This window comes from Drosophila miranda, chromosome 2 (genome assembly GCF_003369915.1).
Source record: "Drosophila miranda strain MSH22 chromosome 2, D.miranda_PacBio2.1, whole genome shotgun sequence".
Lineage (NCBI taxonomy): Eukaryota > Metazoa > Arthropoda > Insecta > Diptera > Drosophilidae > Drosophila > Drosophila miranda.
This window is the reverse complement of record NC_046675.1, coordinates 9286657-9310131: the sequence shown is the minus strand read 5'-3', so window position 1 is coordinate 9310131 and position 23475 is coordinate 9286657. Positions and strand designations below refer to the sequence as shown.

General features: G+C 46.6%; 1 protein-coding gene across 5 annotated transcripts in view; it reads left to right on the top strand.

The window, feature by feature from the left end:
* LOC108157009 overlaps positions 1-22078 on the top strand; it is a 64406-nt gene extending 42328 nt beyond the window's left edge. For 2 of the 5 annotated variants that reach the window (XM_033389302.1, XM_033389301.1), the window contains 9 exons: positions 1223-1359; positions 3325-3463; positions 5264-5412; positions 6387-6537; positions 7151-7395; positions 8823-8997; positions 11910-12174; positions 14192-14451; positions 15902-20412. In XM_033389302.1, coding sequence (XP_033245193.1) covers positions 1223-1359; positions 3325-3463; positions 5264-5412; positions 6387-6537; positions 7151-7395; positions 8823-8997; positions 11910-12174; positions 14192-14451; positions 15902-16287 — 1907 coding nt within the window. In that variant the 3' untranslated portion in view covers positions 16288-20412. Of the gene's footprint in view, positions 1-1222; positions 1360-3324; positions 3464-5263; positions 5413-6386; positions 6538-7150; positions 7396-8822; positions 8998-11909; positions 12175-14191; positions 14452-15901 lie in introns of all 5 variants that reach the window. The other 3 variants (XM_017288811.2, XM_017288810.2, XM_033389303.1) reach the window with 3 other exon arrangements.
* The last annotated feature ends 1397 nt before the right edge of the window (positions 22079-23475 follow it).

Genomic DNA, 23475 nt, shown 5'->3' with positions numbered 1-23475 from the left:
AAGGAGTCAGGTCTGCTTTGTAACTGGGCCTGCCGTTGGGTCTGGGTCTGGCTTTGGGTCTGGGACGGACTCTGGGGCCATGGCCAGGGCATTGCCAACGATCAGCTTTGGTGTATCCTTTACACAAACGGCCCAAGGCTTAGTCATCCTTGTGTGGGTCCGGGTGTGTGTGTGTGTGTGTGTCTGAAAGCACTCTCCTTCGAGGAAAGTCCAATTAGAAGCATATTAGGGCCAGAGCCAACATAATTTTATTAAGGGAAAAGGAGCTCGAGCTCGAGCTGGAGCTGGAGCTGAGGCCAAGCCGCTTCGGGGCCATCTTCCATCCACCTGTTGGCCATGCCATGCTCCCCCGCTAAGCTGCTTATAAAATGCAGTCGAGTCCTTGTGCTGTCGCCGTCTTCGACTTGCCTTGATTAAATTTTCACTGTTATGTTTCTATTGCTCATTTTTTGTTTCCTGGCATGGCCTCCATAATATTTGCAACATCCGCTTCCGGCTTCCGTTTTACATTATTCCGACCTTCTCTGCTTCTGCTTCTAGTCCTCCTTCTCCTTAAGCTATGACGAGGAGGGTGAGAAAAAAGCAGTGAGTGCTCTCTGTATTACCTGCACTCAAATCAGGCCGGAACCAACCTCGTCATCTCCAGCCGAGTTCATTTTGGTTTTCATTTTCTGCGGCTTTTTAATAATTCACCCATAAACGTCAGCAATTTTTTTTCCTCTTCTGCCCAGACCCCGCCATTGACATTTGCCCTAAACTCAAGACGGTAGAACGGGAGGCATAGTTTTGTCCACCCTCCCCATCCATGGGGACTGCTTGGGGCCAAGTGGCGCCGACAGTCTCCGACGCGTATTAGATTTTTACAACCGTAACTAATAGTCCCATTTGGCGTGTGGTCAAGAGGCCGTGTAGCAGCAGCAGGATGAGGCCCAAAGGATGTGTACGGGCGGCCCACAACAAAAGGCGCCTGCCCTGCCCTGGCAGCTGGAGTTAAGTACATTACGCAATGCCGTCTGGATCGGACAGGGCTGAGATTGGGGTGGGCGAGGACCAAGGCTGCTGTGTACCGAGAGTTCACCTTATGAGCCATTGCCGTTTATTATTTTGACTTTTATTCAGCAATTTGTAGCGCTCATTAAGTTGGATGCCCCGCACTTACTAATCCACTGTACTGTGTTCCCACTCCAATCTAAAATATTCTCTCCTCTCTTTCTCCCCACAGATCCACCCACCGTGTCGGTGCACTTGGCCAACGAGGATCCCAGTCGTGTGGTAACGCGCGCCGAGGGCCAGAATGTCACGTTCAAATGCCGTGCGGATGCCAGGCCTCCGGTTACCAGCTACTCCTGGTTCAAGAATGTAAGTACTGATGTGGCTACTGATTCTGTCCCCTACCACCACCTAACGACCAACAGCTGACGTGTATCAGCAGACACTTTTCTTATTTTTTTTGGAAATTTTATTATCAATTTTTGGGGCTCCGCAGGCTCTAGGCGTCGGCATTCCTGCGGCATCATAAGCAGACACTTTTGCGGCTTAATTTCATTTACCAGAACTGCCACGCCGAGCTTTAAGACCGCCTCGAATTACTCGGGGGAGATGGCCTTGTGGCCAGCGTGGAACTCCGGCTAACAAATGCTGGACTCATTTTTCAACTGTCTTATAATTGGCTCATGATGTCCATTGAAGTCCATTCGTGTCGCAAATTATTTAACTATTAATCATGCGACAAATAAACCGAAAGAGATTGAGACTGCCGCAATCGTTCGTAGCTCTCTTCGCCGGGATCGCAATCGGAGGAGCCTTTGTTGGCGTGGCTTTGACTTTGTCTTGGGTTTTTATTATTAAACCGCATGATTCTGACATCCTTTGACAGTTTTGTGCACATGGTCACATCATCATTTTTCATAACTAGCAAAAACCATAAACCCAAGTTCATATTTTCTCTCTTGGTTTTACTTTTGCTTTTGCTTTTTCTTTTCCTTTCTTATGTCGCTGCCCTGTCCTCTGGTCCGAGGCATTTAACAAATTGCCAAAATCGTTTTGTCAGGGGACGAGGACGAGGCTGGCCACAAGAAAACTTCTCTTCTCTTCTCGGAATTTGGGGCACTTTGATTTTTGATTTTCAGTTTTTCCATTTTCCTTTTGTCCTGCTTGGCATTAATAGGCAGAAAGAAAATATTTTGCGGGAATTATGAGAAACGAAGCGCCAAATGTGCGCAAAAAAGTTCCGCCAAAGAACTGCCGCAAACTTTGTCACTTCAGGGAGGAGTGCGAGTCCTTTGACGACAGTTGGACATAGAGAATCTCCTTATCGGCTTCGGCTTCTCTCAAACTTTTCGCCTGGTCAACTTTAAAGTTTCCTCAGCTGCAGATAGTGGTCTTAATATTAATAATAAAAATGAAAATGAAATGCCAGGAAGGAATTAAATAAAACGACACACAGAGTTTTGTTACGCGACAAAATGGATCGTTGCACAAGGGCCAGGCCAATGCAATTATAATATTGCTCTCCATCAGCGCTCCAATGCGTTTTAATGAATTTTGCAAATAATCAAATGATGCAACATGGCCAATTTGTGGCGGATCCATAACGCGACATGCAACAGGACGTGCCACAGGGAGTCACACACTCAGTGTAGCTGTCAATATTGTGCGGTGCGTGGGCGTGGGCGTGGGCGTGGGCGTGGGCGTCGGCGTGTTGCATCCTACTTAAGCCATTTAAATTGCATTATTATTATGAATTAATTAAATTCATGCGCAAACGTCAACCTGGATGCTGCAACTAAATATTTAATCGAATTATTTCGAGAGTCAAGCTGCGTTAATGCAGCATTTACATTCGCTTCCGCCTGGAATCGCATCACTTGTCGGCAGCAGTTTCCATTAAAATACTTTTGCACACTCGTCCTTGTCCGAGTGCGCCGAATGCCAAATGACAAATGCCAAAACACACAAAATTAATTTGATTTAATATATTCATTTAAGCTCTGGGAGCCACTAAGTGACCGCATTAGGCCATGCCAACCGCAGCTGCCGTTGCCCCACTGCTACACTGCCCCACTGGCAAGAGCTTAGCATTCAGCTCCATTGCGGTTGCCATTTAGTGTTGCAAGTGTCACAGTGCATGTGTATGTGAATGTGGGTGTGGCCATGTGGCCGCTGGACAATGCAGCAGAAACACCACAAATGGCGAAAAACCAGAAATCATTTATTTTCAAGGCGTAGGATGCAAGTCCTCCATGCATCCTCCATTCTAGTCCATGGATCAATATGGCTTTGCATGGCACTCATAATGATATTCCTGTTCATATCTCTTTTCAGGGCATGCGTATGTCGGGCGAGAGCACGGACATAATGCACTTGACGCAGCTGGAGCGGGAGAGTGCGGGTGCATATGCGTGTGGGGCCACCAACACGGAGGGCGAGACGCGCAGCTCGAGTTTGACGCTGAGATTGCAGTGTAAGTAGATCTCTCCTCGAGATTCTTAATATGAAATACTCTAGACACACTGACACCCACACACACAAATCCATCCATCCAATAAGAGTAAAAGCAACAAGATGAAATAACATGGCGCAGGCCGGAAGCGGAAGCTACAGAATAAAATCAACTTGCAGCCAGAGCGGAGCGCAAATAAAAGTTGCCAACTTTCTGGGGCAGCACAGCGGATGGGGAAATTGCTTAGAAATGATGCATGACCGACCGTCTCCAACTCCATTTGTGTATCTGTATCTCTATGTACCGGGCCCTGTTTACAATTGTTCAAATTTTGTGCTGTTGCCGCTGCCGCTGGCCTTAACAACCGCCATTGATTTACTGACAAAAGTTTTGACTATAAATCCAGCACGCAATTTTTACTCTGGCAACTTTTCCATAAACTCCTTTCCTCAGGGGAGCAGAGCCGCAACAGCACAGCGGCCTTTGGCTATTTTCTGCTGTGATTAATGTGGATATCATAAACCCGTACTACAAGCGATTTGGTTGCATAAACGAGAGAGAAACCTCAGCCACTACGCCACGCCCATCGATGAAGAGTGAGCCTTAAATACATCTCATGTTTCCTTCCAAGCACATGAACATGAAATCGCACAATAAAGGACTACGAGTACGTCTTGTTCCGCCCACTCTTTTGTGGGGCAGGCATTCATCGAAGAAATATTGTAAGGAGTTTTGCGTAGCCTTTGTTGCCTTTCTGACATGGCTTCAACATTTATTGTGTTGTCAACTTACATCTACAACAAAAAAGAAAGCAAGGTCCTTTCATAGTCCCCCCACAGTCGGAGCAGAGTCCGGACTGCCACGTTTCGTCGGCAATCATCGAACCGAAAAGTCGACAATCTGAAAATGCAGTTCCCCTCTCCATAAGCTATACGACAGTTTAAGTAGTTTATATTTGAAATTATGAAAGTTTCAAGTTTCCGTCGCTGCCAGAGAATGCAGGAGAGAGAGAGCGAGAGAGTCTTTGCTTTGAGTTTTGGGCTTAAGGTAACTTTTCTCCACATTTGCACACAGGCACACAAGCACACCCCTCCTAAGCACACACACACAAGCAACAAGTACACAGATACAGACAGGGACTTAGACACTGACAGATGGCTTAAGTATTCGACGCTGAAATGCAGTTGACTTGTGATAAAGGAACGTAGTAATAGAGGTTCAAATGCTTATCTGCCTCGGCGTGACTTACATTTTAAAAGCGGCTTTCAGCGCCGAACGAGCTCCGCACAGGGATGCTGCTCGAAAGTATTCAAGCGCACAGTGTGGCACACAGACAGAAAATGCCTGGGGCCACTGTGCCACTGCTTCCGCATATCTGCCCTCATTTCCAATGTGAGAAGAGAAGTGAAAGTAAGAGCAGAGTCGACGCGGAGCTGCAGGAGTATTGCTTTCCTCCAAAACCACCTGCCACATGGACTTACCCGCTAAGCAACAACAGCGCCAGCAGCTCAAACCCCTCCTCCTCTCATTCTCTCTCTTTCCCTCGTGAAACGGAAACATGTTAATTACTATGCTCAAGGCTATGTAGCTGTAGCTGCCTCGACTTCCCATCGGATTCCATCCTCGTCTTCTTTCTTGTTTCATATTTTTGTGTGTTTTTGCGGCGCCCCCCGAGAGAGAGACAGAGAGAGTGGGAGATTGTTTGCTCTCCGAGGGGGTGGCTCACAAGAAATTTAAAATGGAAACTTTTTGCTGCCTAACAACTCGGGGGTTTATATACTCGCAGTACATATATATTTATGAAGCTCCATCTCTTTGCAGTCTCCCCGCGCTGTAAGCCAGGCACTGAGCAAACATCCATTGGAGCCATCAACATGCACTCGATACAGGTCAAATGCGAGGTGGATGCCGATCCACCGGATTCGGTTCGATTCAGCTGGACCTACAACAACACCCGCAACGTGTCCCCGGTAAGTTTTTTGGCAAGTCTCCGGCAACGGGGGCAAAGGTAGAGGTAACTAGTCTCGAACCCAGATAGAACTTATTGTGCCTGTAATTATGCCTGCGAAACGTGCTGCAACTCGAGAACGGACCCCGGGTTGTCGCAATTACTGCCAGGGATAGAAACGAAACAGGAACCAAGTTCGAAGTCGGTTCGGTCCGCTATTAGCAAAACTTGTGCTAAATACTTGAGGGTTGTCTGGTCTGTCTGGTCTGGGATTTCGTTCGACAATGCTCGTTCGAGGCAAAGGCCAACCGGGAATCGGAATCGGAATCAGGCACTGTACGTGACTGAATTAAAATTTAATCAAAATGTATAAATTCGTTCAGTCCGAATCGGGGGGTGGGACACAGGGTACGAGTCAGCTCTTTGGGAACATACGTACATTCGAGTATGTATATTAAAATGCAAACCGTTTAGGTGTAAAGCACAAGGACCGACTCCGACTGCAGGACTGCAAAGTTGGCATGAAGGCAAATAGATAGATAGATACTCCTTTAGATATAAGAGCGCGGGAGAGACCCCGGACCAGACCGGACCTGACCGATCCGTGTGTGTGTATGTGTGTATGAATAGCTGAGCAAACGAACCGAAAGACATGCATATGCGACTGGGACAGCTGTGCCCAATAAATAAAGTAATTCATTTACCACAAAAGTTATTTGAAAATCTGCACGAAAATCCGTAGAGCCACAGGATGACTTATCCAGTCTCCAACTCGTTTCGTTTGCTTAGCAATAAAAACTTATTTGCCTTCAAATATTTATGCTCGCCTGCCTCCGTTTGGGTGCCTGGGTCGTGGGTTCTGGATTGGGTTCGAGCGCTGCATCTGATTCCGCCTACGTCTGCACAAAGGCCACCCTCCCATGCCCCATGAGAGAGCGAAGCCGAGTCGTAGACCACTCTAATCCTTGGGCTTTGGGCCCTTTCTCTCCCTTACAGGTGCTCAACTCGAGGATACAATCGAATGGACTGGCCAGCACGGTGACGTATCTGCCGCAAACCGACTCAGAGTTAATAACGCTTGCCTGCTGGGCCAGCAATGCGGTGGGCCGCCAGACTACGCCCTGTCTGGTGCACATTCTCCCTGCAAGTAAGTAGAGGAAGTTGTTGCCCGAAGATGCCGGCATTTACCTCCATCTTCACCGCAATTTAAACAAGACGCCAGGAAAGACGGTGATGGTGATGGTGTCTGTTTGGGTGTTAGTTGGTGCTGGTGTCGGTGTCGGTATCCGTGTCGGTCTGAGTCTATCTCTTATGCACACATAAGGATCTACTTACATAATTGGCGAGTGTATGTGCCGAGAGGTGGGGGGCCTTGGCCACTGCAAGCCCTGCCCCCTGCTCTGCTCCTGCTGGGCTCTGACTTTGGCCAAAATGTTGCCAAATAATCGTCGGGTTGGACTCCCTGCTATTACGGGGGAGTACTGCGATGATGCCAAGACTATACCGAATCTGGCTGTTATTAATGCAAACTGAGGGCGTGGCACTGCATCGTGGCAAGCCTGTGCGCATAGTATTTGCTGCAAAAGTGGCGTTTTAAGGCTGGCAAAATGTGGCTCTCTAACGGGAGAGCTGCTCTTAAATGCAATTACGGGTCTGCGGGCCCATTAAGCCACGGCTTCACTATGACTATGACTAACTGCTATCTGTGACCTCCTCTGTCTCACTATCTCTGTCTCTGTCTCTTTCTCTCCCCACCGTAGATACGCCGGAGGCACCGAAGGCCTGCGAATTGCGCAACGACACCATTCTGGAGGTTGTCTGTGTGGCTGGCAGCGATGGCGGCCTCTCGCAATACTTCATGCTCGAAGTTGTGGGCGGAGATCTGCTGTACTCCAGCGACTCATCGACGGGCCTGGGCCTGGGCCTGGGCCAGGGCCAGGGCCGGGGACAGTTTGGCGAGGCCGTTGGCCTGGGCGACAATGAGATATCCACGCTGAACGATCAGGTGAGTGTGCAAGAGTTCCTGTCCCCAATCGAGTTATCCTAAGTTGATAAGTTCTCGTAACGAACCTAACAGGCGCATGCAAAACTGCAAATTGCTCAATTAAATTAAAATTTACTTACAATTCAGCACACAGCCGGGGGGTAGAAGCAGAACTAAAACCAGAAACATCAGCACAACCAAAGAGGGTTTGGAGCACGGGTCCGAACAGCAATAATTCACTTGATATCCATATGGTCAATTTGTGTGCATGTCCTTTGACTTTTCTGCTTGAATTATTAATAAATATTTAGGGGCCAGTAGTCGCTGGGTTGGGATGGGGTCGGAGTGGGTTATGCTGCTACTCAACTCAAGTGTAAAAGGGACAACATAATTAATGACAAGAGTTCCCCCCTCACAAGGCAGAAGGCGAGCCAAAGCCCTGCACTACGATGACATCTCACTGCCCCAGTCCCCTCTCCCTTTATGGGAGGCAATACCCTTTTTCCCTTTCTGGGCGAGCCAGCCGAATGCATGCTGAGCTATTAAATTATCCCTGTCACTCGTAAATGAGAATATCATATGAAAATTTCATTTCGTTTCATTTCGTTTGGCTGCTTTCCGAAACTGGAGTCAGTTCTGGTCCGTGGGCAGTACGGGCAGGATGGTCCGAGGGGTTTGACGGGGGCTTACTGATGAAGCGCTTGCCGGGGCGAGTTTATTAGCAAAGTAGCCAAGCGCAAAGCTCATCAGGACGATGATCACGATGATGATGATGATGTAATGATGATGAGAAGTCCCACTCAGGACTCTGGACAGAGTCTGATCCACGCATTGGTCCGTGGGTTGGCTGCTTTAAAGTTTCATGCTAGATAAAAGACACACACATCCCCACTCACATCTGTATATGTATACAGAGACCCACAGCCCTACAGCCGCACTGGGGAGGGGAGAAATGGACGCCGAAGAGTGTGGTGTGTCAAGTGTAGAGTGTGGCGGGGGCGGAAAAGTGCCGCAAGGACAACATAAATTACTTACGCTTACTTGAGTGGGAATTTGTGCGTAACCAACGGAGCTCACTCGATTGTGTCCCATTACGGCAAACGGATATTCAGTTTAAAATTTCAGACACTGTCCCTCCGACTCGGACTCGGACTCTACTCCTGTGTCTGGTCCTGTTTCGGTCAGCGTATCCTCCTCTACCGGTACAGTTGTGCTTTTTGCTGTGTGGCTGATTTGATATTTTTTAGGCATGAATAATTATTTATGCGCTGGGTTTCTGTTTTGGGCCCCCCAAAAAGTTAAAAATACAAGACATACTTGGCAGAGTCTTCACATAGGAGCTCCTCCATATGGCGGGTAAATTATATATGCGCCCGTTGTCATTCGCATCCCAAGTAGACGTGTACAAATGTATCTGTATCTGTATGTGTATCTGTATCTCATTTCAGGCGACATCTGCACCCATCATGCGCATGCAGGAGAACAGTCCACAGTTTCGTTTGAATAATTTAGAGCCGGGACGTGAATATCAATTTTTAGTTTACGCCGTCAACGCCAAAGGACGAAGCGAACCGCCGGTGGTGATTGAGCGCGTACGCGTGGCCGCACAACTGGGACCATATGGTGAGTATCCCCCGAAAAAAACAAGAACCAAAACCCGTTGAGAAAACTAAGCAGAAAAAAGAGAGAGCTGCCAGCCACTCGTACTACTAATCACATAAAGAGTGAAAGAAATGTGCACCCGGTTACAAGTTTGTGGGTCACTTTCTTTTCTGGGGCTTGGCCCGGCCAATAAAATAGCCTGAGAAGGGGCGCCAGATCCCTGAGTCTTTGAATCGGAGCTTGTGTCCCAACCAGCTGGGGACGGAACTGTCTAATTCAACGCTTGACTGCATTTTCAAATCAACGCAAGTTCGGGGAAATCGTCTTCAATCAGCCGCCGCGAAAACTTCGCACATGGCTACCCAGACACACACAAACACACTGACACACACAGAGCGCAAACCTGGAGGAGCATCTCCTGGATGCCAGAAGTCCTTCTGCCATCCTCGCTGACAGACAGCCAGACAACCAGACAACCAGCCAGCCAGCCAGCCAGGCAGGCAGGGGGGTTAGCCTAAAGGATGGGCCGCCCTTTTCTAATCCACTGACTGAGTTATGCAGTGGAGCGTAAAGCATTTCAGCATTTTCCATCAATTCGTTGAGTGGGGCACACGCATATTACGTATACGCAGGGGCGTGCCGCAACAGCCTCTTCATTTTGCCCCAGCCTAACGACATAATGTGACTCGACTCTCTCTCTCTCTCTCTGTGTATGTGTGTGTTTCTGGGTGAGTGGCACATGTGTGGCACTGTGTGTGTGTGTGTGTGAGTGAGAGCGAAAAAGCGTAAGCGGAATTGCTTCAATTTTCGTTTTGCTTAACGGCCACCGTAGACACTTTTCTTTTATTGTTCCTTTAACATTCTCCATCCGCATTTGCCGTCTCTTTCTCACTCTCTTTTACTTACATACTTTCCTACAGTCTCCCGCACAAGTGTGCGTACACCACTACGAATGCCAACCAACAATGCTGTCATTATTTTCATGTTGATTTTTATTTTTATCTGCATTTCCATTACCATTTCCACTGCCATTTGCTACTGCCTGTCTGCTGCAAGAGGAACCGAACCAAACCAAACCGAGCTGAACCAGGTTTTTGGTCCATTTTTGGCCATTTTCATTTTCGTTTGTGCGCCGCCCCGTACCACCCGTTAACCATAAATCACTCATATTGGCCCGATTTAATGGCGCTAATTGCGTTTGATACGCAAATGTTCGATTAAATGCGTTTTCGTGCGCTGACCAATCCAATCCGAGATTCGATTCAATGCCGAAACTTAGTTACAGAAAACAGCTGCCGAGAATCGGCCCCCAAATACAGTTAGTCCCGTATGTTAATGCTCTCGGCGGAGTCCTCTCTCCCTTTGTTTGTCCACGGCTGAACAACACAATGGCGGCTCGTAAATTCAGCCTCTGAGCAGTGGCTGTGATTACATAGAGCAAGCGCCGGAGACTATGGACTCTATGGATGGCGCCTCTGTCGGGAGGAGGCTGTCCTAATTTATGCGGAATTTTAACAGCTGGCTTTGGCCCAGTGCCTGTTCCTATGCCTATTCCTAGTCATAGCCCACGCAGGCGTTTTTATTTAGGTGGAAACATGGTGCCTGGGGATCCATTCCGATCCCCCCATCACCCCTGCCACATATGTGTGGCGATAAATTCAAGCAAGGTCGGACGAGCAGTAGCTACCTACCTAACAAGATTTTGCAAATAAATAAGATGGAGGCAAATCAGCTGACGCTGATTTAAATCAGTTTACGCAGAACTCATCAGGAGAATTTATTACGCTGCTCCTCGCGGCGAGCCAGGGCAAAGAAAAAGTGAAAAGTATCAAGCAAAGTGGCCACTTCAGCTGGGAAAGCATCTCAGCATCGGCCATCAAAGAAGAGCGGAAAAGATCCAACAAATAAATAAGCAAATGCTCTGCTCTGCCTGTATAATGGAAGTACAAAAAGGTAAACCAAAGCCGAGGATGAGCCTGAGACTGGGACTTGAGCAGAGCAAACTGATTAAAAAACAGGCAGAGATGATGACGAAGATGCCGTGAACCATGGCAGATCCGGGGGGCCAGTGGCAGGGCAAAGGCCAGGCAATAACAAGAGGCAAGAACAAAAATTAAATTGAGCCGCAGGTGTAGGCAATTTCCACTCAAACGCTCACTTCAAAAGCCAAAAGGATGGTCCGTGCCAGGTCTGCCAGGGCCTGGCTGCATGATGTTGGCAATGTTTCAATTCCGGAGCCGTTGCTTTGACGGCCCGCAAATGGAGCGGAAATGTTGCTCTGCCAAGGAAAGAGCACACCAGAGCCTGGCATTAACGAATGTCTGGCATAAATCTTTCCCGGGGATCATCTTACAATCAGTTCGCCTCCCTCTGAGAGGGAGCAATGGCCTCCGGCTCACTCGCACACACATTATGTTGCAATTTCCGCCTGCTGGAAATCCAATAAATATAAACAATGGCTACTCCCCCGCCTCACATGTGGCTCGTAAAATAATTGCCGCAGATTTTCGTGGCAAGTGGCATCAGCTCTAATCGTCAGTAATAAGCGGCCAAGGGTTCAGCTTCGAGTTCTCTTGATTTCCATAATTCCTTATTCCTTATTCTCTTCGTAGTTTTCGTAGTCTCAATTTTCAACAAAATTTCCCACTGAAGCAAGCTGAAGGCCATGGGGCATGGGACGTGGGGCGAGGGCGCAAATAAACAAGCAGGGCGTGGCATACAGTCAAAGCAATCAGTTAAGCAACGGAAAACGTAGCGACAGAACAAATAAATAAATAAACGACGAGTGGAGAGGCAAACACAAATCAGCATCCAAATAATTTCAAGCAAATAACAAATCATTGAGAGTCGTCCCAAAAACTATCTGAAGCTTCCCACCTATGGCACACAATCTACGTACGATTTAATCTCCTCTATTCCATCTCTTTCCCCAGATGAATCGCTGCCCGACGACCCCACGCCCGCAGAAACCACGCATCATGGAGGCACCGGCCCGGGGGGCAGCAGCAGTGCCGCCGGAGTGGGCACTGGCGCCAGCATAGGCAACGGGCCGGAGAAGCAGTCCACGCTCCTGATACTCGCCGCCACCGTTGTGATAGGCGCCGTCATTGTGACGTCAATTATCGTGGCCGGCATCGTCGTCGTCTGCCGGCACAGGCCGCGGCCACCTGAGCCCCAGGAGGTGCGCAAAAGCATGCGGTGAGTCCTGGTTCTTCTTTCCGATTCCTTGCTTCCAGCATCTGTCCTTTTGGTTTCTATCTAGCCCGTAGAAAAACTAATAATGAAATTGTTTGCTTCTGGCATCCGCTAGTATCTCTCTCCGTCTGTGTGTGTGTGCAGAAATAATTACGAAATTATTTATGTGGAGCACGTGACTGACAGCAGTTCGCTCCTTCTTCCCGAGAATTCCACGGTTATGCTTATTACTGAGAATGTAATGTAATTAAATGACGGCCGGACCGCACCGGGCAGAAAGGAGAAATGGAGGCTCTCAATCAATTTCCAGCAGGCCTCTCCTTCTTTAAACTCGGGGCCACATCAAAGGACGAGCGAATCAGGTCCGGCTAATGTCAGGTTCATTAAAGACGATCGCCTAAACAGTTTGAGGGGTCAATCGATTAGCGTGGCAATGGGTGGGTGCCAACAAAGGGCACGCACCTGCCCAGTAAATTATGCTTAGTCTGTAATTAAATTAATTAAACCTGCACCTGACGCCCACGACTCACCAGAGGACAGAGCCAAACAGAACAGATCCTAGAAAAGGCCAAAGCCAACCCGAACGAAGAGAACGAGCACCGGAAGCAAAGGCAGCCGCACAAGTGAAACTTTCCATTTAAGATAGGAAATCAGCGCGGAAGGGTCGTCGGTCGTCTCCCATTGTGGGTGGGTAATTAAGCAGCTGCTTAGCTGTAGCTGTGGCCGTGCGGTGTAGAGCAGTGCCATGATGTGGCATGGATGGGTTCCGGGTGGCTTCGAACTCTGTCAACTGTCTGCCCGGCTAATGAAAGATAAACATGCAATATAGCCAGCATGCCTCAGACCTCTATTGTATCGATGGTGCAGGTTGATGATTGCCCGGATGATGGCATGGTCCGGATCCGGACCCATACACAGACACATACACAGACACAGGCACAGACACAGGCACAGACACAGGCGCTGCTCCAGTTGCGATGACTTTTTTTCTTGAATTTTGCTGCTGCGTCTGCTGATTGCTCAATAATGAATTCAGGCGACCGAACGACCACTTCAAAGCGAAACAAACCAGCGAAATATTAATTATAGTTTCTGAAAATAATCAACCCGCCGCCAGTCACATGCACATCAAAGCGCGACAGCCGCATGCGGGTCATTAAATGGTCATCCCAACTGTCAGACGCCCTTCCTCCTCCTCCTCCTCTCCACCCCTTTACCGATTCCGGTCTTTGCCTGAATAATATTTCAGCATCACCTGCTTGCAGGTTAGCCATGGCTGCCTCTCTCTCTCTCCCCCTCCTCCATTGCCTGGTCCCTGCCGACGATTCCCATGTGCGTCTGTGCATAAATTTTAATGATTTGCCTTTTGCGGCAAAAGTATTTGTGCAAATATTTGACGCGTGCGTATGTGTGTGTGTGTGTGTGTGTGTGTGCATGTGTATCTTTGCCCCGAAAGTCCCGACTGATAAGAGAGTGTGCCCCCTGTAATTAGCGTTCCCAGTGGCAATTGGGGGCTTATATCTAATTTACTACGTACCATCGAGCGGGCTGATTGAAATTAGAAAGTCCCAGCGAGAAATGGAATTATTTTGGCAATATTTATTATTGCAGTGTGGTAGATTGCTGGTGGCATAAATTCATTAAATTCCGCTTCAAAGAATTGCAAATAATCCGCATATGCAGTATGCCACGGCCACTAAATAAATTATGTTTTCATTTCCACCATTTTCCACTCCCATTCCCCCGTTCCCCCCATCGTTGGGAAAGTTTCTGCTGCAGTTGCTCCCCAGGTGACTGTCGGCTTTGAATGTTGCTGTTGATATTGAATTTTTGGGTTTCTGGTTTAGTTTTTTTTTTACCAAAGTTTGCCAAGCTGTTTTTCATGCGACATTAAAGCGGGGGCTCTGCCTTGGGAACTATTACCAACTTGCCAGAACCGACGCTCCGGGCAAGGGCGTGCAAACTTTTAATAGATTTGAATAAATTTCTGTTTTTTTCTACCCTCTCTCCATTTCTGTAGGCCTGCTCGGAACGATGTGCCCAGCATGTACATTGAGGAGGACGAGCTGAATGAGCTGGAGGAAGGCGGCGGTCGAGCGGCTGAGATCCGAGCGCGCGTAACGCCCGTTACCTCGCACCTCTGCGGCGGCGGTGGTGGCGGGGGCGGGGGCGGGCTGATGCCAGGAGTCGGCTCGAGTGGCGGTGCCATTGTGGGCGTGGCTGGGCCACATCACTACATCTCGGAGAGCTTCATCCAGTACGCGCAGCCCAGTCTAAACGGTACTATTCCAAAATCTATACTCAACAAGCTGTAGTTCTAGCTGTAGCTGGTAGCTTAAGTTGTACTTTTACTTGTACTTGTAGCTGTAGTCAAGTAGCCATCAATTTATCTATCCATCCACCTATCTATACATCTATTTTGTATGCATATGTCTGATAATGCATCCCACTTGGTTTGCTCAACGAGTTTTCAGTTTGCAGTGCAGTATGCACTCAATATTAATTTGTATTCGTAGTTTTAGTTGATTGATTTGCCCAATTGAATTTGCTACCATCTGTACATACATACATACATAGTTCTCCTGCACACACACACACACACACATATTGCCTGTATATACACCATACACACTCTCACACAGAAATACCACATAGACAATCTTTGATTCTTTTTGTTGTTTTGTAGCCAATATGTAGATTAACTTAACATCTCCTATTCGGAATGCAGCCAAACGAAACGAAACAAAATGAAAATGAATAAATGCGAAAAGTGAATGCAATTGGAATGCAGAAATACACACATACTTTTGTTTTGTTTCATCTGACAGACAGTTTGCCCGTCGGTTAGTCTGATATAATTATTATTTATTTGGTTTCATGATTCTGGTTTTATGTACAGGAACTAATTTCGCGTCAAGTATTTTTGCATGAGAGTGGCTCCATTTTGACGGATTTGCACATTTTCCCAAATGATTTTGAAGGGGATCTACGTATCTATCAGTTACATATATACGAACTGATTTTTTTGGCTTGAGCTGGCGCTAATGATGCGGTCAAATATCGAGTGGGTTGCTAGTTGCCAGCCGGCAACAGACACACATGTAAAATGAATTGAAAAACCAGTTGCCCTTTATTTAGCATCCGCAAAAGTAGCATTTGACACACAATTTTCTAATTAGCGCTGATCAAAGTACAGTATTTCATTTAGTTTCATTTAATTTGAGTTGAATTGAATTGGAATTGGATACGAGTCACACAGCAATTGGAAGCGATTAGTTCAAGTATTTGGAAAGTTATTTCGCATTAGCAACGGCACCTGAAGTACGAGTATGCTCTCCTCTCCACCCACTAGACGACACAGCGTCCCCTGTAATGCCTCCTCGTAGCATATAGATCTCTATCTCTCTCTCTCTCTCTCTGTCTCTCTCTCTTCTTGTCACACTCCTTCTCCCACTCTAGAATGTATGTATGCCTTTCTCTATCTGAGTATCTTTATAGATATATTGCTCTGTTGCTCCACCACCCCATAGGTAACGAAACCCTTTCAACTCACAAGCTGTCCTAATCCTCAACTTGAAGTTGTAAATACCTAGCCCAGTACTTAAACCAATGTAGTCCCCCCAAAAAACATATACGTACAGCGTTGGGCAGCAAAGTTACTCCCTGTAGTAGCTGCTACGATGCGACTAACGAGACTCACTGTGTTCCTGTTATCCTGTTATCCACCCAGGCGATGTGCTCCTACCTTTGCTTGTAACGTCCAGCCAGCCGGGCAATAGCGGCTACCGCCTGGCCTCGCCCGGCGTCTCCACCACCATCTCGAACGTGGTCGTGGCCGTGCCCCAGACCCAGGCCCAGCCTCAGCCAATTGCCACAGCTGCTGCTGCTGCTGCTGCTGCCTGGCCGCCCAAATGTATGCAAAGTAAATTTTATGTAACTAAATCTGTGCAGCAGGCTGAAAGGCAACAGCCCCCACTTAAGCAGAAACTTGCCCAGAAACAGAAACAGAACCAGGCCCAGGAACAGGAACAGAAACAGAAACATAGCCCGAACCAGAAACAACTGCAGTTGCAGCTGCAACTTCAGGCCCGAACACAGATGGGCTGCCATGTCTAAGCCATGCTGCTGTCCGCTTGGGGCATTGGCTGTCGACAAGAGCTGGAGCTGAGTCCCTAAAATATATTTAATGAACCATTCCGAGACCATGGCATAGCTTCATTTTTGCTTCATTTCACATTTTAATTTGTCGTCCATTTAGAATCCCAGCTTATATTCCTTGTTGCAATGCTGCTTGCCGCTTGCTGCTGCTGCAACATTCATGCATCCACATGTCGCTCATCCAATTTCCTTTATTACCTTTGTGCATCCGAAACTATTCTGCCAGATTCCTTCTCATGGTTTATCTGCAATGCAAATGAAAGAAAAATTCCAGAGAATTTTCATTCATTTGCTAAATTTAGCAATGATTACTGATGGAGCGCCCTTTGAAAGCTGCAAACCAGAACACTAGTCAGATGAAGGTATACCGAGATATAAAATAAAAGCTAATTGAAGTTTATGAGTTTTTTGACAGCCATTTTTTGGCCAAAAATAAGACTTGGCCTCTAATGCAGGAGGTGTGGGGGAAATACGAACAATAGCATCAGAGGATGCAGCAGCCAAATATTTTGTTTAAAAAGGATAAATGCTGAAGATCCCAGCTCCAAACAGAGGGGCAAGACGATGACAGTGACGAGCCATGGGGCATGGGGCTGTTTGTGCAGTCTTTGTTTTTCGTTGACATTTGTGTTTATTTCTCTCTATTCTGTCTGCCTCTATCCTCACTTTCCCCCATCCTCCTGCAGTGGCAAGCCTTTTGGACGTTTTGCATAAATTTTTGAAGCGCAGGACACGCCGGGGTAAACAAACATATGTACACGACTCTCTCTCTCTCTCTTTGCCTCTGTGTTTGTTTGTGCCTCAGACAGCAACAAATTTAGCAAATATTCTACCGTTCCCACTCTCTGTGCCCCTGTGCCCCTCTGCTTGCTGTGCGAGCTCATGCAGACTTTGTTTTAACTTTGAATTGCATAAATTTTAATTATTTCGAAAGCACTAAATTAAAACACAAAAATAAGCACAAAGGCACACACACACTCGCACTGGCACTCGCAAATAGGAACCGAGAGAGAGGGAGAGAGACATGTCGACATGCTGGCAAATGCAAATATTATTTAATGGGCATATGTGTCGTATACGTGATATTATTGCTAACACAACATGGGGCCCCACCTCGCATTCAGCCTAGCCCAGCAGCCCCGCAGCCCTGCTGCCCTGCAGTCCTGCGTGGGGTTCAAATGTCACAAATTAGCTAAATTTGATTTTGTCAGCGATTTAATTTTATATTTTCATTACTTTTTCCCCCCGTTTGTCTTCTTTTTTCCTCCGCTTCCGCCTGCCTGACAGCCTCCTTAATTTATGTGTGTGCTCGGGGCATGCGGGGGTCTGACACGACACGAGTCAACACACACACACTCATACATTTGGCTGTCAGGCGGTGTAGCAGGGTGTATGCATATTCGTAGTGCCCTTAGAGCGGTCTTCGTCCCCTCTCTCTCCACCCAGCAGCACATAAACCAAGTCAACTGGCTTACAAGACCCTAACAAGTGCCCAAGTCAGGCTGAAGTGAACGCTGTAGAACGAGTAGCTGTTACACCAAGACGAAAACTAAAGGAACACACAGTTTAGGGGCACTTCTCGATGGGGATTACACTGCCCCAGAACGCTGTCCCTGTCGCTGTCAACATCTCCTGTGTCCTGTGTCCCGTGTCCTGTCACTTGAAGCTGAAATAAGAGCTTGAGTTGCATTTCTGCATTCTCCAGCACCCACATACAAAACATCTTCAAGTATTATGCTATATTTAAATGCATATATTTGTATTTTTCTCTTTCAAATGCTTCTTCACCATGCTGCAAAGTGAAATTGAAATAAAGAGCAGCATACATACCAACTTTCGCCGCTGTAACTCGCGGCGGGGCGGGGCAGGCAAGTAAGCTACTGGAACGACTGCCATATACTGCCATCCTTCCATCTTGGCAGTGGCTGTCATTAGCCAACATTTTTAATTGCATATGCTAGTCCCTCTTGCCCTCATCCTCTGCTCGCACGATTCAGGTGCTGCTGGGACCCCCGGCCCACCCCTTGGCTCAGTCAAATTCGTTTGACTTTTTATGCCCCACAGTCGTCCCTGCCACGCAGAGTGTACGAGTGTATGTATGTGTGTGTCTGGGTCTCTGCGTGAGAGATAGAGGGAGATTTTTTGTTTCATCGTTTGCTGTTTTTTTTTTGTGCACATTTGTTTCATTTCATGCTGCTCCATTCATTTTGCTCGGCATCTTTTTTGTCTTATTGTTGGTGTTGTTTGTCTTGCCGTTTGTTCTGTTTGTCTGTGTGCGAGTCAAGAGTCGCGACGTCGACATCCCAGCGTCTGAGCAACATTTGTATAGCCTTCGTCCTTGTGCCATCCCCATCGTGTGTGCCTGTACGTACGAGTATTTGTGTAGTAAGTAATGTGAGTGGGTTGTGTAGGTTGTAGGTTTCTCGTGCACTTCAGCGGCACTCGTCTAATTAGACAAAGTTAAGACCCAGCCACACACAGACACACACAGAGAGAGACAGCAGCCACTCGAAATGAGCACACGGTACCATTTTCTCTGGCCTGGGAGTGCGAGCATTATCTTTAAGACTCCTTAAAGCATCCCTTCAATGGCGGCACACACGCTTTATACTCGCACTTTGATGTCTGTGTCGTCGTAGTCCCGCAAAAAATGCCACAGAATTTGCTTGGGCAACATTGTTTATGTGGCCATACGCACCACACTCTCACCCACATTCTTCCCACTTTTCCTCCTGGAGACGCAATGTCAAACGGCGTTCATTCATTTGTCGCCTCACTTCCGCTTCCTCTCTTCGCACCACAGTCTTCATAGAGATATCCATACTCTGCGAGGAGGTACTATGATGTGGTCTATGCACAGGAGGATGCACCTTGGAACCATCTAGAGGTATATTGTACATTTGTACATATATTATTGATCAGTTTTAACTCGGATGAGTCTTTGTTGTCATGAAAGTCTGACAATCTTCACAGCTTTCTGTGTAGTTTCTGTTGACCATAGTGTCTCCCATAGAATCGATCAATCGGTAAGTGTATTAAAAGCTACTGTTCTTGGTTTTTGTGTTTCTACCACTTTGTTGGATGAGGCCGGGACATCCAGGCTGGCAACATTTTTGCGACTTTTGACATTTTTTAATGCTGTCAGGCATGGCGTGAAAGTAAACGTGAAGGGCACAACCCACATACACTCGGGGGCCCACACAGGCCACACACACGCATAGTAGGGCTGCCTTAGTTTGTGCGTCTTTATGACTCAAAGACGCCACACAAATGTGACATAAAAGGCGATAATAATAAAATATCACAGGACAGGGTGCTCTCGCTCGCCAAATAACAAACTGCAAAATCGTAAACGACAAGCGGGCTGGCGCTCAGGATTCACTTGTGCCTCGTAGTCGGACCACAATAAAATGAATTCCGGCATAAATTCCAATGAAATGTGCCATAAAAATTAAGAAATTGTTGAATTATTTTATGTTTACGAGCGCGGTGGGTGGACAGGGGGCAGGGGACGGGTATGGGCATGGGTATCGGTAGGGACGTTTCCTAGTAAAGTGAATATTAATATTGAAATGTTGTTCTGTTGTTCCGGTTGGTGCTGGTTCCTGGTGCTCGCTCTTGTTGTTTGTGTGTCGTTCGATGTTGCTGCTTTTATTAGTTGTTATTTGTTTTCTTATCAGCGCACAAATGGTCACGCTTTTGATATGTAATCGTAATCGTATTGTGCTAATGGCTCTCTTTTCTTTTGCTGCTCAAATAATAATTTGCAACTGTGTTGTGATGTCATTTTGCAAGAAATATCAACATCCCAAAAACGAAACAATCCAAAAACTAATCGGTATAAACATTTTGCTTTTGTTTTCCTAACATACACACTCGACCATTTCTCACTCGCATAAATTTACGTCTCTCCCAACCACATTCACACACACACACACACATTCTCAAATACATATGCTTCCCCCATTGCTGTTGATTTTGTTTTATACCAACCTACAAAAGTGTATATTGCAGACCCGGATCTGATATTGCCGCGCGGCGAATTGGAATTTACGACCCTGGATCCCACGCTGAAGTAATTGTAAAAAGTAATAATAAATATCCGCCATAGTGAACAACAGCCACAATAGACACACACACACACACCCACACACACACAGAGATACTGTTACAGATCCGCGGTAAGGCCTCATAATTCACGGGCATTTCATTTAACATAGCTGTAAATTTTTAGCATTAAATTTAAATGCATTATCGCAAGAAGGTAAAACGTACTACGTACTGGTATCTGCAAGACGTGCTCGAGGGCATAGGCTATAGGTCTAGGGATAAGCCACCATTTTGTAATTGTCAGCCATTTAAGTGTCATACGAAACCCAGAATCAAAACCGAAATCGAAATACTGCTGCTCTATAAATAAGCTATAAATTTGTAACAAAAATCAAAAGATTAAACTTGTAAATAGTATAGACAAGACGACAACCATAGATACCACCCATGCATCTAGAGGGATTCAGAAACGGAAACTGTTGCACCATCAATTGTATATAGAGAACGGGCAAACATTAATCAAACTGCATTTAAATGTTGAATATTAACTGTAATTAATGAACAACTAGTCGATAAGCAATTAGCCAAATAAGCCTTGTGTATTTAAAGTGTAATTAGGACTCCCAGAGCTGGAAATACTGGTAATAATCAATGTAAATGCCAGGGCCACCTCTCTGCCTCGGGGCAATACTCAAACGATGGACAGTGCTCGTGTGTAAGAGTTTGCGAATCCAGCAGCCGTTTAAACAGTCTATGTATGTCTGAATAGCGATAGTAAAATCCATTAGTCGTTAATGCCACAACTTGTTACTGGCCAGCAAATTAAAATGTTACCAATGTGTATTTCTGGGCCCCAGGTCCAAGCCATTCCGACTTACTCCGACATTTTTCCGCTCATCTCTGGCTCATCTCTGTACGAGTGTCTGTGGGCCAGTTCCAGATGCTATTTATACCAATTCATGAATATTCTATTACCATAACAGGCTGAATCGAAACGGAAATGAATAATCAAGACAGCACCAGAGAAAACACATAGAAAAACCCTATGTGGGGGCGATGTTCAAAGGATAATGAATAAATGCCGAATACATGTCGAATGGCAGCATCAAAAGAGCCCGTTACGAGAGCATCGAACCACAAAAAGAACTACAACAACAGCCTGCAACTATAAAACTGAATTCATTGTAAATGTTTTAAATAACTAAGGTAACCGAGCAGAGCAGAGCACAGCGGAGGAGAGGAGAGGATAGCAGAGCGTAGATAATACTCGTTATAAAACTAATAATAATAATTGTAATAATAGTACGGCATACAGTTTACACAATACTCCAATGTAATTCGAATTCTTATTTCAAATATACAACAAGAATAAAAGCAAAATGGCAGACTAGAAAAAATATACAGTGCGTATGCGTAATAAAATAAATTGATATAAATATACATATATATATATACAAGAAAACAGGGTGGCGGGGCCGCCAGTCCCCACCACCCGTTCTCTGTCTCTGTCACTCTGAACAAAACCAAACTGATTGTTTTTAAGCAAAAGTTAGATATAAAAAAAAATAAGTAACAAATAAAAAAAGAAAATAAAAATGAAAAGAACAACACAACTACGAAAGTGAAATACATTAGATGTAAGTCGAAACTACTGAGTGTGTTAATAATAATAATGAATACTGAATAAATAAACGAAAATTCAAGATAACTAAACATTGAAATTAATTCCAATTGCGGCACTCGATGGAACATCAAAGCGAAGATTAATGCCGGAAAATGCCGATGCCGACGCCAACGACGACGCCGACCCAATCCAGTTTGTCCAACTTTGGCCAAGGGTTAAGTGTTATTAATGCCGAGCAAATCCTGTAGCTGCAGTCCTGATTGCCACTTGAGGCGCGTAATCGAAACATTGCCCAGGCGGTGGGTCAATGAAGACCCGCCTTCATTACTCTGTACAAGCATTATTCGCTCCTGCCCCAAAGCCAAGCCCCCTCAGTGCACCTCCTCTCAAAGCCGATTTACGGCTATTCAGCTATACAGAGAGCTTCAGGGGGAATGGGATTGATGCTGCCGGTGAAAATGGGTGGGTGGCCGGGGTGATTAAAACAGTTCCAGGGAAATTCGACGTCGCCTGCGCCAGAGCCAGTGCGAAAGAACAGAGCGGGCAGCCGTGATCCGGGATCCGGCTCCTAAGAAGGCAAAGTTTGCAACGAAACTTTCTGCGAATGCAAGTCTGTTTGCCTTAATTTGTTGCACACCTTTCACAGAGCAGAACTTGTGGAGGATTCTTGTACCATTCAGCTTGAAATCTATTGGTAATGGAAGTCGGTCCCGAGTCTCCACGAGAACCTTATGAGTTCCCGGACATTATGAGGCCGCAGCTTAATTTGGAAATGTTACTTTGAATCTGCATTGTGGTCTTCGAATCCGAATCCCAATCCTCTGCTGAAGTGCTGTTCTCTGTAATTTGGGTTGGCACGTGCGGATTTACTTTTCACTCTACTTTCCAACTCACCTTCGTTTCTCGCTGTTGCTTTTGTTGTCATTTTTATGGCTGGCTACTGGCAGTTGGCAAGAGCTTTGACTGCAACTTTCTGGGGCAATTGCCAAGGAATTTGAAGTGCCACCCAACCCTAAACGCACTTTGCAGCATCGAAGCTAAAAATAAAGCCACATAAATCCGAAGATTTGCCCTCAAGTGCGCAAATCGAAATGGAATCCCTGGGTCGCTTGCCTCTGCTCCTACTCCTGACCGTGTGCCCTCGTGCCCCGGACAGAGAGTGACTGCTTAGCCCTCAACGTGCTTAAATAAATTAAACGCTGTTCGGTCGACGGGGCCAAATCGTTGGCATTCATAGTGGGCGGGACGGGTAGCGTCGGCCTGTCACTGCTCACGGAGGCATGCTTAGCCCGGACAGTGCTGTTGAAATATTAATGCCACAAGCGAACCAGCCCGGACATGGACATTTCTCGATGCCACTCGCGAGAGATCATAAAAGCCAGTTTGGAATTCAATTAGCAGCTGCACAAAGGCTCCCTGGCTCCCAGGCTCGATGCTCCCTGGGATGTCTTGGTGAAACTCATAACGCCATC